Source organism: Delphinus delphis, chromosome 8 (assembly GCF_949987515.2).
Source record: "Delphinus delphis chromosome 8, mDelDel1.2, whole genome shotgun sequence".
Classification (NCBI taxonomy): Eukaryota; Metazoa; Chordata; class Mammalia; order Artiodactyla; family Delphinidae; genus Delphinus; species Delphinus delphis.
In genome coordinates, this window is record NC_082690.1 from 34,008,462 (window position 1) to 34,024,774 (window position 16,313).

The 16,313-nt window shown below is 39.5% G+C and overlaps 1 protein-coding gene across 1 annotated transcript in view; it reads left to right on the top strand.

The window, feature by feature from the left end:
• The first annotated feature begins 1,104 nt into the window (after window positions 1-1,104).
• PGR (progesterone receptor) overlaps window positions 1,105-16,313 on the top strand; it is a 98,737-nt gene continuing 83,528 nt past the window's right edge. Inside the window, exons 1-2 of the mRNA XM_060017219.1 lie at window positions 1,105-2,759; window positions 4,007-4,158. Of these exons, the coding sequence (XP_059873202.1) occupies window positions 1,105-2,759; window positions 4,007-4,158 (1,807 nt within the window). The remainder of the gene's footprint in view (window positions 2,760-4,006; window positions 4,159-16,313) is intronic.

A 16,313-nucleotide genomic window follows, 5' to 3' on the forward strand; every position in this document is an offset into this window, starting at 1 on the left:
CATAAGAGAGAAAATCTCTTTCATGTTATTTAGGATCATCCTTGATACGTTTATTCTAAAAAATAATACACATAGCCAAATATTTTCCTCTATGTAAAATCTTTACAAAACTGAAATCCTGAGAATTCAGCTTCTGATAGAATCCATTCGCTTTTCCAGTTAGATTGGGCATAATTCTTAACTGGTCGTACAAAATCTAATATGCTTACGAAGTTCCATCCCACAGTACCTGTTATTTAGACTAGCGGCTGGAAATACCAACTCCACAATTTCAGATCTGGTCCATAATTGGGGCAGGGAGGGACTCTGGGCGGGGCCTCCAGATAGGGAGGAGGCGTTGTTAGAAAGCGGTGGGGCTAGTCTACTGGCTGTCACTACTCCAGTTAAGCCTAGTAATATTTGAGTGAGCGAGGGTCTGGTGTGTGAGCAGCATTCTCAGTGAGAACTAGTTTCCCTTGGCATTTGAGTGGAATCTGCAACTATAGGCGTTTCGTCCCCCCGACTGCCGAGAAATGTGAGAGCTGCAGAGATGGTTGTCGCCAGCTATAGGGAGCCGGCAGAAACAAGGCTGCTCCTGAGGATGGGCTCTGCCGAGAGGCCAAAGTAGCCCCAGGGTTTTAGTGAGAAGGGAAGTGGAATGCAGTCGGGGATTGGGAGCAACACGGCACTGAAGCTGGAGAAACAGTGTAGAGAGAGAGCCGCTTTGCATCGCTTTCGAAGCCGCCACCACTCGAGTGCCGACTTGTGAGTACTCTGCGTCTCTGTCCGCAGACTGAAGTCGGGGAACTCTCTTGGAGAACTCTCCCAGTTAGGAAGTGAGATCCCTACAACTGCCTTCGCCTGCTCTCCCCACCTGCCTCAAGGACGGAGCAACTGCCACCCCTCCCCTGCCTACCGGACCGAGGGCAAGGGCAGTAGCTGATCGGTGCCGCCCCCTTCCGACCCAGGAGGTGGAGATTTCACCCCCCTCTCCACCGTCCGGTCCAGCCAAATTCAACACCTATTTCCTCCCCCCGCTGCTCTTGTATTCCTGACACCCCCTCGTCCTTCCCCTATCCCTCCTCCCCAGAGACAGGGGAGGAGAAAAGGGGAGTCCGGGTCGTCATGACTGAGCGGAAGGCAAAGGATCCCCGGGCTCCCCACGTGGCGGGCAGAGCGCCCTCCCCAACCCAGGTCGGATCCCCTCTGCTGGGACGCCGGGACACAGGCCCCTTTCAGGCGAGCGAGATCTCGGACGCGTCACCTACTGCCTCGGTCATACCCCTCTCCCTGGACGGGCTGCTCTTCCCTCGGCCCTGCCAGGGTCAGGACCCAGACGGGAAGACTCAGGACCAGCAGTCGCTGTCAGACGTGGAGGGGGCGTATTCCAGAGTTGAAGCCACAGAGGGTGCTGGAGGTGGCACCTCTAGACCCCCAGAAAAGGACAGTGGACTGCTGGACAGTGTCTTGGACACGCTACTGGCGCCCTCGGGTCCTGGGCAGAGCCACGCCAGCCCGCCCGTCTGCGAGGCCACCAGCCCTTGGTGCCTCTTTAGCCCCGAGCTTCCCCAAGACGCCCGGGCTGCCCCTGTCACCCAGGGGGTATTGCCCCCGCTCATGAGCCGACCAGAAGGCAAGTCTGGTGACAGCTCCGGGACGGCAGCTGCCCAGAAAGTGCTGCCCAGGGGCCTGGCACCGTCCCGGCAGCTGCTGCCCCCGACGGCCGGGAGCCATCACTGGCCCGGGGCCGCAGTGAAGCCCTCTCCGCAGCCCCCTGTGGTGGAGGTGGAGGAGGAGGATGGCTCCGAGTCCGAGGGGTCCGTGGGTCCACCTCTGAAGGGCAAACCCCGGCCTGCGGGAGGCCCAGCGGCCGGAGGAGGAGCCGCGACCGCTGCTCCAGGGTCGGCCGCAGGAGGCGTCGCCCTGGTCCCCAAGGAAGATTCCCGCTTCACGGCGCCCAGGGTCGCCCTGGCGGAGCACGACGCGCCAGCGGCGCCCGGGCGCTCCCCGCTGGCCACTACGGTGATGGATTTTATCCACGTGCCCATCCTGCCGCTCAACTCAGCCTTCCTGGCCGCCCGCACCCGGCAGCTGCTAGAGGGGGATAACTATGACGGCGGGGCCGCGGCAGTCAGCGCCTTTGCCCCGCCGCGGGGCCCGCCCTCGGCCTCGTCCGCCCAGGTCGCGGCCGGCGACTTCCCCGACTGCGCGTACCAGCCCGACGCCGAGCCCAAGGACGACGCATTCCCGCTCTATGGAGACTTCCAGCCGCCCGCCCTGAAGATCAAGGAGGAAGAGGAAGGCGCCGAGGCCGCCGCGCGTTCCCCGCGGCCGTACCTGGTGGCGGGTGCCAACCCCGCCGTCTTCCCGGATTTCCCGCTGGCGCCACCCGCGCTGCCTACGCGAGCGCCGTCGTCAAGACCCGGGGAAGGGGCGGCCGCCGCCGCACCTGTCGGTGCGTCTGTCTCGTCCGCGTCCTCGTCGGGCTCGACCCTGGAGTGCATCCTGTACAAGGCGGAGAGCGCGCCGCCCCAGCAGGGCGCGTTCGCCCCACCACCCTGCAAGGGGCCGGGCGCGGGCGCCTGCCTGCTGCCGCGGGACGGCCTGCCGTCCACCTCGGCCTCGGCCGCCGCCGCCGCCGCCGCCGCCGCCGCCGCCGGGGCGGCCCCAGCGCTCTACCCGCCGCTCGGCCTCAACGGGCTCCCGCAGCTCGGCTACCAGGCCGCGGTGCTCAAGGAGGGCCTGCCGCAGGTCTACCAGCCCTATCTCAACTACCTGAGGTGAGGGCCCGGGGCGGGGCGCGCCCGGCGCGTCGCGAGAGTAGCGGTGCGGCCGCTGGCCGCCGCCAGCTCCCGGCCCTCAGCGCCCGGCTCCGGCTCCGGCTCCGGCTCCCCCGAGTGGCCGCGAGGGGTGGGTGGCCGGGGCGGGGCACAGCACAGGTTGGCTTCCTTTTCCTTACCTCTTCTCCTCATTTTTTGGGGGGACACCAAGGGGGCGCAGAATATGCTGTTTCTGGAGCGTACCTCCCCGAAAATATGTTTCTACACTTTTCAGATCTGCGCAATCCCAAGACAAGACCAGCCGTGATTTCTAAAAGTGCAGCGTCACTCTAGGTCCGCTGTAGCCCCGCGGAGCGGAAGGCGTGCGGCGAGTCGGGGGCCTTATAAAATGCTTTTCTTCGTAGAAGGACAATTACTGGGAATGTCTGTCTTGGAGAGGAGACATTAACGCCCCGTTCTCCCGGGAGGGGTGGCACTGGATGTTGGGTAGCGGGCCAGAACCCAAAGCAGAACCGTCTCAGGGGTCTGGACACTCAACCGCTTCATTTTCATACGAATCTCAAGATTTAAATTAATTTATGTGTAATATGTTTACATTACGGATTGAAACATCAATCACTGCAGTACCTTGTATTCTAATATTGTGTCGAGTTCGCTGCAACTTTTTTTCACACAGATTTTAAAAAAGATTTTAATTTACCTACGGGAGTAATGGAATTTTAAAGAAAAAAGAAAAAAATGCTCTCGGTTTGGAATCATGTGTTGTGAATAGTCAAAACAGTGGCAGTATACTGAACAATACTTTAAAATGACAAACACATATTCTTGTTTAATTACAGAGTTGAGTTTTAAAAACTCAGTAGCATCACTAAGTATGATTGTACTCTTAAAGCAAAACCACGTTTATCGTTACCCAGCGTACAAGGTCATAACATTTGATTTGTCAGAGACTGAATTGATTCTCTATAAGAAGTTTTGTGGAAAGATTTTTTTTCTGGATATAAAATTATATATTAATTATTTATTATTCTTTCGTGTTGGTGCTCCTGATGAAAGACTAATAACTTTGCCAGTCTGATGAATCCAGTAACAGGTAGTACATCAAGTTTAGTTTGCATGTCTTTCAAGTGTATTCGGTTCTATTTTCTAAAAACCCTTTCACTCTGTCAATTCTGGGTTAAGAAAACTTTAGTATTAGATAGTGGTGCACCTAAAAATAAATGGAGTACTTTGTTTTGCATTTCAAGGCCGGATTCAGAAGCCAGCCAGAGCCCACAGTACAGCTTCGAGTCATTACCTCAGAAGATTTGTTTAATCTGTGGGGATGAAGCATCAGGCTGTCATTATGGTGTCCTTACCTGTGGGAGCTGTAAGGTCTTCTTTAAAAGGGCAATGGAAGGTAGGCTCCTTTCCCCGATCCTTTCTTGTTGGTTTAATTGTAAATGGAGACCATCTAATATTTTATAGATTTTAATCAGCCCTTGCTTCCTCTAAGAAATGATGATATATTCGTATAACGTATATGACGATGTTTTAACAATATATTTTTATTTATAATACTCCGTATTGAATGGGGATGGATATTATAATTGCATACTATTTGAATAATGCTTTTAATATTAGACACAAGTCACACTAATCTTGGGAACAATGCGAACATTGTTCATTAACTACTTAACTTTAAAGAAACAGATTTGTTCTGATTGTATTTTTACATTTCTATCATATATATTTTATATAATATATACCAAATTAAAATTTTCTTCCAAAAGAAAAATGGTAAAAGTTGTCAAAAGTCTATATGTACATATATATGATGCAGTTACAAATTTTCTACATGATTTTGTCTTTTTCCTACATGCATGTTTATTTAATAATTATATAATGGTAATTCTAAACAAAGTTTAAAAGTTCCCTTTTTGTTTAGTATATTTTTGTAAGTGTATAGGAAATAGGTGTAAACAGTTTAAAGCAAAAGAGAAATTTAGACATCACAGTTATATAATTTCTGAAGAAGTATTTTGTTTTAAGTAAGGCTTTCATGTTTTTAAAATCATCTAAATTACATATTTACCTAATGATTTTGGATTGACTTGCATAGTGTATTTCAGACTTGAACTTTCATAGAATATATGTTTTAATTTCTCTTTCTATCTACACTAAACTCTAAGCAGCCAAACACATTTATATCTGAAGACAGAAATACATTTAAACATCATTTCACATTTGAATTCTATCAATAAGTGTATTTCATAACAAGCTGATGTGAGTTTAGGGTTCTCTCTGGAGTTCTGATATCACACCTACACAAGGAACCAAAGATCTGAATGTCTGCTTTTTTGTTTCCTGTTTGTGAGTTCTCTAATTTCAAGAGCCCTCTACTTATGAGCAGGAAAGTAGGGAGTGGGAATTTTTACCTTAAGGGAGAGTTCAAAGGGGTTGACATGCATATTTAATACACATTTACACCAAAAGAATATTAACCCAAAAGACATTTAACAAAAAAATTCACTATCCCTGTAGATAGCTAACATATAATTCTTTACAACTGCTATGCCCTTTTGATGAAAATGATTCCCAACTATTTATTAATGGTATGTGTACCTCTCCTACTGAAATTAATTCTTCATAAAAAATAATCACTTTGTGTATTTCTAGAATATGATTGTTTTCCCCAAAGGATGAATGTATTTAACTGATGTTGAACATATGTATTCAGCTTCAGGGGGTTTTAATTGCATTTTAAATTAGTTGAGGTACTGTGACAAGAGGTTATGTGAGAAAACGGGACAACTGACAGTAGCCTTAACTTTCCAACTGACTATGACTATCATTTAGTCATAGTTACAGTTTGAAGTCCTTTGTGTGGAAGAGTCAATTCTCCAGTGCATAATTGGAATTACTGTTCCCATCTGACTTTGGTTCTGGTTTCTTGAACATTCCCCCCCTGCATTAATATGATTTTCTTTATGCTTACAGTCTCCTTAGTCTAATTCTTAAGTGAATGACCCCCTTGGAGTCCTCTAAAAGCCAGTTTATTCTAGCGCAGCTCCCTCATTTTACAGATACACAAGTCCCAAAGGCATAATGAGTTTCTAAAGAGCATACAGCTAGTCGGTATCTGATTGTTAGTCAACACAGGTTAGATTTTCTTTAATTGCAATGCTTATAAATCAGAGATGGTATGCAAAAGTAGATATATGACAAATGCTACTTCATTCTTGAAAGTTACTTCAAAAGTGCATATAGCACCAAGAACACTCTAATTAAAATACAAATGCTTTCACATCATTATTATCAGAATAGCACCCTAAACATAAAGGAAGTCTTCCCAAATTTACTCTTAGAAAGCATTTGTTGGACCACTACTGTTGGCGTGGTTCTGTTTTAGTTTTTAGTGATAGAAACGAAGTACCTTTATTCAGCAATATTTACACAGAGGAGCTCAAGATAGATGTTGATAAATCACTCATTTGGCTATTAAAGGACAAGTAAGATTATTGATCTCTGGACATTGAGGAGAGCTTATAAGTGTATATGTTCAAGGAAGAATGAAGAGATTAAGATTAGACTGACTAAGACTCGAAGATTCATATTAGAAAATTATTAGAGTTAAAGAATAGGAAGTTTGATTGCCAGTGCTTGCTTGAATCAGTGATTTAAGCCAAGAAAATAGAATATTCTGGGAGTTTTCAAGAGTGAGAAAGATGAGGAGAAGAATTTTTCTAATTGGAGAAAAATACCAGGTTTGAAATCTTAAAGTAGGGCTGTGTGATAAGCTGCTTCAAGGTAGAACTATGTGTGGATGCCAATATGTCCAGAAATTGAAAGTCAGTAGTCAAAAATATGGATATTAATGTTACCAAGGATAATGATAATACTGGCATTCGGGAGTGCTTTCTATGTGCCAGTGACTAAGTGTTTTATGGGTCTTAACTCATTTAAGCCTTATAATGTAGGCATTATTATTACTTTCAATTTACAAATGAGGAAACTGAGGTTCAGAGATGTTAAATTTCCTTAATCACAGTTAAGAAGTGGTGGAGTAGGATTCAAATCCAAGGGGTGTGACTCCAGAATCTGTGCCCTCCACCTCTATACTTCCTTTCTCATAATAGGAAATTCAGTTTAAATTCCAAAAAGAAACAATAGAGGGTTGGAAGAAAAAATGTGAGCCAAGTGATAAAACATCTAGGAAGGTAAAAATGAATCCTAATGGAGTACTCAAGATCAAGGGTGATTAGAAGTGTGTGACGTAAGTGGATGGGTGATACTAACTCCACATTTAAGGCAGCAATGAGAAGACACATTTAGGGGCCAAGAGGCAGTTTCCCCACCTCTCCTCCAAGTTAGAAGTGGGAGACAATAGCGCCTATGAAGAAGACTCCCAGGAAAACTGGATTTCCCTTGATATGAGACAGAAAAGAGAAGAGGCAGAGAAAAAAGTTACCTCTGAGGAAGTAGGGGTATGGGGTGGGGAGAAATGACCTCTCTTAAGCTGGGGAAAAAAAAAAAATGAATTAGCCAAAAAGTAATTTGTTGAATAGCCCATTGCATTCCTTAACTAATACTAGGACTGAACCAGGAAGTGGTCAGAAATTGCCTTAATACCTTTCAAGGAGAAGTCATAATGACCTGCCAGTCCTATAAATGCAGGCTACTGGCCTTGTATTAAGAAGGAAAAGATCATTTCTCATGATGGAATATGGTTGGGAAATATTGTAATACAGTTGAAACATTCTATTTAGAAGATACTAGGCTAAGTAGGTATTGATGTATTTTTAATTATATTACATTGTTAGCCTCATTTTTTCTATCTTTATTGAGGTATAACTGACAAAATTGTAAGATATTTAAAGTGTACAATGTGATGATTTGGTGTATATGTGCCTGGTAAAAGAATTCCCCCCCCCATCAAGTTAATTAATGTATCTATCACCTCACTTATTTGACTTTCTTTTTGGCAAGAACGTTTAAGTTCTACTCTCCTAGCAAATTTCAATTATACAGTACTGTACAATGTTATCTATTATAGTCACGATATTATACATTAGATCCTCAGACCTTATTCACCTTATACCTGAAAGTTAGTATCCTTTTACCAACCTCTCCCTATTTCCCCATCCTCCAGCCCCTGGTAACCACTTCTCTACTCTCTGTTTCTATGAATTCAACTTATTTTTTTGATTCCACATGTAACTGATACCATGTGGAATTTGTCTTTCTCTGTCAGGCTTATTTCACTTAGCGTAATTTACTCTAAGTTCACCTAATTTTTTGTTCATGTATTAATTAACCAAATATTTATTGAGCACCTGCTGTATGCCAGACACTACGCTAGGTGCTAGTTGAACAGCAGTAAAACAGGACAGACCTAACTGGCTGCAGCACTAGTGGAGTTTTTAGTGTAGTGGAGGGAAGGGACATTGTATCAATTAGCATGCAGGTATCAAGTTATAGATGTGCTAAATGAATGGGTTATGCCTGGAAAGCTAGAGAATTGACCCTTCTGACAGAAGCTGGGGATGGTGGGAAAAGTTTTTTGGAATTAGAAAGACACCATCATAAGTAGACCACAGAAGAAACTGAACAGAAATGAGGTATTTTTAAGAAAAACATATTTCTTTCTGAAGTTGAGTAGAGTTGGTGTCATAGTCTAAAAACGAAAACTGACTTGGTAGCATCGTTCTCCCTTGTATGACTTCCAAAACAGAAACAATGAACATTCAAATTTTTAAAGGTTTTACTATTTTTTAGAGCAATTTTAGGTTTACAGCAAAATTGAGAGGAAGGTACGGAGATTTGCCATGTACCTCCTGCCATGACACATACATAGCTTCCCCTGTTATCACAGTCCTCCACCAGAGTGGTACAACTGATGAACCTACATCGACACATCATAATCACCAAAAGTCCATAGTTTACAGTAGGGTTCATTCTTGGATTTGTAACATTAATTGGGTTTGGACAAATGTATAATGACATGTATCCATGGTTAGAGTATCATACAGAGTATTTTTGCTGCCCTTCCAAGTCCTCTGTGCTCTGCCTATTTGTCCCTTCCTACTCCCCAACTCCTGTCAACCACTAATATTTATATTGTCACCATAGTATTTTGCCTTTTCCAGAATGTCATATAGTTGGAATCATACAGTAGGAAGCCTTTTCAAATTAGGTTTTTCCCTTAGCAATATGCATTTAACCTTCTTCCATGTGAAAAGCTCATTTCTTTTTAGTGCTGTATAACATTCCATTGTCTGGATATTCCACAATTTATTTATCCATTCACCTACTAAAGGACATCTCGGTTGCTTCCAGGTTTTGGCAATTACGAATAAAGCTGCTATAAAGACCTGTCTGCAGGTATTTGTGTGCACATCAATTTTCAACTCCTTAGGGCAAATAGCAAGGAGTGCAATTGCTTGGTAAGAGTATGTTTAGTTTTGTAAGAAACCACCAAATTGTCTTCCAAAGTGGCTGTACCATTTTACAGTCCCATTCTCAATAAATGAGAGTTCCTCTTGTTTCACGTCCTTGTCAGCATTTGTGTTTCTCAGTGCTTTAGATTTTGGCCATTCTAATAGGTGTGTAGTGGTAGCTCATTATTGTTTTGACTTAAATTTCCCTGATGACATATTATGTGAAGTATGTTTTCATTTGCTTATTTGACATCTGTATATCTTCTTTGGTGAAGTGTTTGTTAAGGTCTTTGGCCTATTTTTTGTTTTCTTTCTGTTGAGTTTTAAGAGGGTTTTTTTTTTTTTTTTTTTTTTGCTTTTTTTGTATATTTTGGATAACAGGCTTTATCAGATATGTATTTTGCAAATATTTTGTCCCACTCTGTCTCTTTATTCTCTTGGCAGTGTCTTTCACATAGCAGAAAATTTTACTTTTAATGAAATCTGGTTTCTCAGTTCTTTCTTTCCTGGATTATGACTTTGGTATTATGTCTAAAAATTTATCACCAAACTCAAGGTCATCTGGATTTGCTCCTATGTTATCTTTCTTTTAGGAGTTTTATTGTTTTGCATTTTACATTTAGTTCTGTGATACATTTTGAGTGGATATTTGTAAAGGGTATAATGTCTGTGTCTAGATTCACTTTTTTGCATAGGAGGTGTCCAGTTATTCTAACACTACTTGTTGAAGAAACTGTCCTTTCTCCATTGTATTGCCTTTACTCCTTTGTTAAAGATAAGTTGACTATATTTATGTGGTTCTATTTTTAGGCTTTCTATTCTGTTCCATCCATCTATTAGTCTGTTTTTTCACCAATACCACAATGTCTTGATTATTGTAGCTTTATCATAAATCTTAAAGTCAGGTAGTGTCAGTCCTCCAACTTCAGTATTGTGTTTCCTATCTTGGGTCTTTTGCCTCTCCATATAAACTTTAGAACCTTTTGTTAATATCCATAAAATGGCCTTCTGGGATTTTGATTGGGCTTATATCTGTAGATCGTTTTGGGAAGAACTGACATCTTGACAATATTGAATCTTCCTATCCATGAACATGGAATATCTCCCCATTTATTTAGTTCTTTTAGCCCATTTATTAGAGTTTTATGGTTTTCCCCATATAAACCTTATACATATTTTGTTACATTTATACCTAAGTACTTCATTTTTGGGGGTGCTAATGTAAATGTATTGTGTTTTTAATTTAAAATTTCACTTATTCATTTCTGGTACATAGGAAAGCAACTGACTTTTGTATATTAGTCTTGTATCCTGTGACCTTGCTATAATTGCTTATTTCTTCCAGGAGTTGTTCTGTCAATTCTTTTTGGATTTTCTACATAGAAGAACATACCATCTGCAAACAAAGACAGTTTTATCTCTTTCTTCCCAATGAGTATATCTCTTATATTCTTTTCTTGTCCTATTGCATTTGTAGGACTCCCACTACAGTGTTGAAAATGAGCGATGAGAGGAGATACCTTTGGCTTGTTCCTAATCTAATGGAAAGTCTTCTAGCTTCTCACCATTAAGTGTGACATTAGCTGTAGGTTTTTTTGTAGATATTTTTATCAAGTTGAGAAAGTTCCTCTCTATTTCTAGTTCACTAATAGATTTTTCATGAGCGATTGTTGGCTTTTGTCGAATGCTTTTTCTACATCTGTTGATATGATCAAGTGATTTTTCTTTTTTAGCTTGTTAATGTGATGGAACACATTAATTTTCAAATGTTGAACCAGTCTTGCATACTTGGGTTGAATCCCATTTGGTCATGATGTACAATTCATTTTTATACTTTTTTGGATTTAATTTGCTAAGATTTTGTTGAGGTTTTCTGTGTCTTTATTCGTGAGAGATCTTGGTCTATAGTTTTCTTTTCTTGTAATGTCTTTGTCTAGTTTTGTATTAGTATAATGCTGGCCTTATAGAATGAGTTAGGAAGCATTCTCTCTGTTTTCATCTCTGAAAGAGAATGTAGAGAATTGGTATAATTTCTTCCTTAAATGTTTGGTAGAATTCATCATTGAACCCATCTGGGCATGGTGCTTTCTGTTTTGGAAAGTTATTATTGATTCAAATTCCTTAATAGCTAAAGGCCTATTCAGATTGTCTGTTTTTTCTCATGTGAGTTTTGGCAGATTGTGACTCTCAAAGCCTTGGTCCATTTCATCTAGGTTATCAAGTTTGTAAGCATAGAGTTGTTCATGGTATTCTTTAATGTTCATTTAATGTCCATAGAATCTATAGTGATGTCTCCTCTTTCATTTCTGATATTAGTAATTTGTGTCCTCTCTCTTTTTTTGTTAGTTATCCTCTCTAGAGGCTTATTGATTTTATTGATCTTTTCAGAGAGCCAGCTTTTGGTTTTGTTTATTTTCTTTATTCATTTCCTCTTTTCAATTTCATTGATTTCTGATCTAATTTATTATTTCTTTTCTTCTACTCATTTGGCTTAATTTACTCTTTTTTTCTAGTTTCCTAAGGTGAAAGTTTAGAAGATAGACCTTAGATCTTTTTTCTTCCCTAATGTAATATTTAATGCAAAATATTTTCTTTTATAATATATTTAATGCTAAAAATTTCCCTCTAAGCACTGCTTTTGATGTATACCACAGATTTTGATATTTGTGTTTTCATTTTCATTTAGTTCAAAATACTTTTAAATTTCTCTTGAGATTTCTTCTTTGAATCGTGTGTTATTTAAAGTGTGTTGTTAAATCCCCATGTACTTTGAAATTTTCCAGTTGTCTTTCTGTTATTGATTTCTAGTTTAGTTTCTTTGTGGTATAAGAACAGACATTGAATGATTTCTGTTCTCTAAAGTTGTTAAGGTATGTTTTATGGCCTAGTGTTATGGTGTGTTTTATGTGGCTTATCTTGATGAATATTTCACGTGAGCTTGAGAAGAAGGTGTATTCTGCTGTGTTGGATGAAGTAGTCTACAGATGCCAATTATGTCTAGTTGATTGTTGATGTTGTTGAGTTCAACTATGTCCTTACTGATTTTGTGCTTGCTGGATCTATTTCCGATAGAGAGGTGTTGAAGTGCCTAACAGTAATAGTGGACTCATCTATTTCTCCTTGTAGTTCTATCACTTTTACCTCACAAAATTTTGATGATATGTTGTTAGATGCATACACATTAAGAAATGTTATGTCGTCTTGGAAAATTGGCCCCTTTATCATTATGTAATGCCCCTCTTTATTCCTAATAACTTCCCTTGCTTTGAAGTCTCCTTTGTTTGTTAAATTTTTTTTTGGACAAACTCATGAATTATTTTTGCTGTCTTTAGAGCTCTGTAGTGCTTTCTCCATCTTTTTTAGTCCACAACATTATCCAACAATCCCTTCCACCATTATTTCTTTGATTTGTATTTGGGCTCTTGAGAAGACAATTTGCCAATAATCTTATTTAATTTAATTTTCTCTCTATAGAGTCAACCCTATGGCAGTTTTCCTGTTACCCTAAAAATAAACATGTATTAATTCACTGGACTTCACTTCTGAACTCTATAAATACTATTATTAATAGATAATAAATTGGATAATTTATTCTCAAGCTGCAGGTCTCTCAGTTTAATATTTAGCCTGAGTAGTAAGCTGGTTTTAAGCACAATTTTGCATTGTAATCCATTGATATAAGCCTCCACTTTACTGAAAAAGAAATGGTGAGAAAGATGGCTTTTGGTATCATCAGCTCAATATTTGGTTATGTAGGGTTCTTAATCCTACTGCAAGAACATGAAGGGGAAGTATTGGTATGAAGACATCCATGCCAGTGCTAAGAGATAGTGCCCTTTTCCCGCCTTTAAGTTGTTGTACTTTAAGTACTCAAGTAATGCAACAATACATTCTCCTTAAAAAAAATCAAAACATCACCAATGAGACTTAAATTCTCTTTATCAATATCTCTAATCTGTTCCCTTCCCTACCGTTCTTCTATACCTCTATCTCAGGTTTTAACAATTTTGTGTATATGTGTGTAATATGTTGTTTTAGATATGTTGATACATAAATGGTATCGTATATCACAATTTGTTTATCACTCCTCATTTTTTTCATGAAACAATGACTTGAAGCCCTGTATGTTGATATATATTCCTAGCTTGTTCTTTTAACTATTACATAATACTTTATAAGATGAAAATCTTCTTAGCATTGCCATTACTTGAGTAAGCACTTTTTGTTCTTGTCTCCTTGGATACATGCCTTGCTCCTCTTTCTAGAATATAATTACGTATTTTGATACTCTAAAGTAAACCTAAATTAATTAAATGATTAGCTTGCTTCATGCTGCTAAAATGATTTAATTCATTAATTTATTCACTCTACCTACATGTATTGATACTTACTGCATTTAAAAGTTACTTGTGCTGGGAATACAAAGATGAATGTGTATGCAGTCCATGTCTTTGACATGTACAAAACCAAGAAGAAAACAAAAAAATCCTGTCAATCAATTAGTGAACATGAGAATACATTGATATGAGTTATGCCAAAGCCATGCATGATCCACCCTAGGGTTCAGTTAGAGAAATCTAGAAGGATTGGAGTTTTTTCTACTATTATATCCTAACGTTGTGTGAGAAGCTTATTCATTTAACAAACACTATACTTACACTTGATTATGACCAGGCACTGTTCTGAGTGCTTTACTATATTAAGTCATTTAATTCCTCCAAAAGTCCCATAAGGTGGAGGTACTCTCATTATTTGTACTTCACCAGTGAGTATACAGAAAGGTCACTACACAGTGTAGCGACCAAGATTCAAACACAGGGCATCTGACTCCAACTTCTGTGTTTTGTGTGCTTCTACACTGTCTCTCCAGATTGTTTTGTACTTGAACAAAACAATTAATTAGTTTATAATTTTTCAAACAAAAACATGATATTTTATGGGGGACTGGTTTTCGAGTTTTGCTCCTTAACTCAGTCCCATTCATTCTTAGCCCAGAAGAGCTCCACTTTTGTCTGTTTACTTGGTTGACTCTTCCACTTAAGATTTTATTTGAACAAAGAATTCTCTGCCAACATTTTTGTTAAATACCACTGCATTATGACAGGAAACCCTCAGGCCGCAGTCAAGTGTTTATTCTGGTACTTGAGCCAATCCTACACAGTTTCTTGACTCTATTTGCTAAAAACTTTTTGACATCTGTGCAAAGAGAGGATGAACATTCGGTCAAGATTTCAAATCTAACTCTTCAGTATTCTAACAGAATATCAACATTGTCACATGAAAATCACATCTGAGTTATAGAGCTCTATCTTTTGTCAGCAAAACAAAGTAAGTGCAGGAAATCTTTCAGCAATAGCTTCTTTAAAGGACTGATTGAAATAATTGATACTTAAGACAGAGACTCCAAAACAGGCACACAAATTTTTTACTTGCCTGGATTTTTAAGTTTTATCTTCATTTACAACATTAGAAAATCACATATTCTGTCATCTTCCATACCTACCTAATTTGTGGAAGGGTAGATGAACACAATCTCCTTCTTGTTGCTAGATGACCTTCATGTAATAAACTACATAATGCCTACTTCACCAAATTTATCAGCCTATTGTGTTTTCCTTTTTACTTTGACTTCTACAAAGCAAAGAAGTAAATTTTCATGCTCAATTTTTTTTAAATGTAATTAACGTAGGTTTCTGGTTTCGTTCACAACTGCTACTACAGCCTTTGGTGTTATGTACTTTATACAACATTTTAAGAAATTGTATAATCTTTTTTGAAACACAGTACTCAATCATTATTTCTTAAGGGAAAAAATACTTCCTGTGTTATTTTTCTCTTGTATGACTCAGTGAGTTATTTATGAAATTGAATAAAAAAGTAGTGAGTATGGACAATGAGCTCAATATTTTGGTGTAATATTTGTAGGAGACATAAACATTAAAGTGTGAAAATAATGGTTATTATTTATTAAATGTTTACTAAATTTAGGCACTCTCCTAGTTTTTTTATATGTACTAACTTATTTAACCCTCAGAACAATCCTCTCAGGCAGGTTCTATTTTCCTCATTTTACAGATAAGGTTCATTGAGTTAGTGAAAAGTAGGGCAGAACTCAGTTCCTGGAGCTCATGCTCTTACTCTTTCCTGAGTCCTTGTGGCCTGTACAGTAGAAGGTACAGTTCTTGATTTCAAGGAGCTTGTGGGCAGCCTACAGTTTAGTGTCTGATTAAATTCTTTGATGCAGACTTGGAATGCTGAAGTGCATCGGGGAAGAAGATACCAATATCTGTCATTACTGACGGCCTGTGTAATAGAAATCATGCTAAATGCTGTATATTCATTATCTCTCTTCTTATCCCCACTTTTTAGGTATCTGAGCAGAGACTCAGGAGTTAAGTAACTTACCAAAACTAGTAGGTAATGCTGTAGGAGCTTATTTATTTTGTCCTGTACTAGTTAGAAAAGGTGATTTATTGGAAATACTAGGATATTGATATTCACAACCTTTAAAAAATAGATAAAGGTTAGGAGTTAAGAAGCTTTCATTTTCAGATGGGTTACTCAATAAATGGTCTTGGAACTACTGGCTTATTATACAAAAGAAAAATTTCAGGTGGGTCAACAATTTAAGTGTTTTTTTTTAAGGAAAAAGATTCAAAAGCGTGGAAATAAAAGATGGAGGTATGTATTTATAATATTGGAATGGCAAAACTTTCTAATATTGACATGTAGTCCAGAATTCAAAATCAAATTTGGTCTATTTTGCTACATAAGGCAAACTTTTTCTATAAGGCAAAAAGCAAAGTCAAGGGACAAATTGTAAAACTATTTGTAACACATGTATAAATCAAAAGAATGTTATTGCTAAAATGCAGAATGTTCTTACAAACCTTTGTTCTTACAAAAAAAAAAAGAACAGCCAAAAAGAAAAATGAACAAAAGATATGAAGACAATTCACAAAACATAGTCTATAGAGGGATGAAAAATGTTCAATATGCTAATAATTATTACTGATCAAAATAATAGTGGGCATGCCAACAATCATATTGATAAAACAATGAATAATGGCCATTTGAAAGTTGGAGGGCAATTTGATATTATCTATTAAAAGTATTCATCACTTTGGCCCAACAA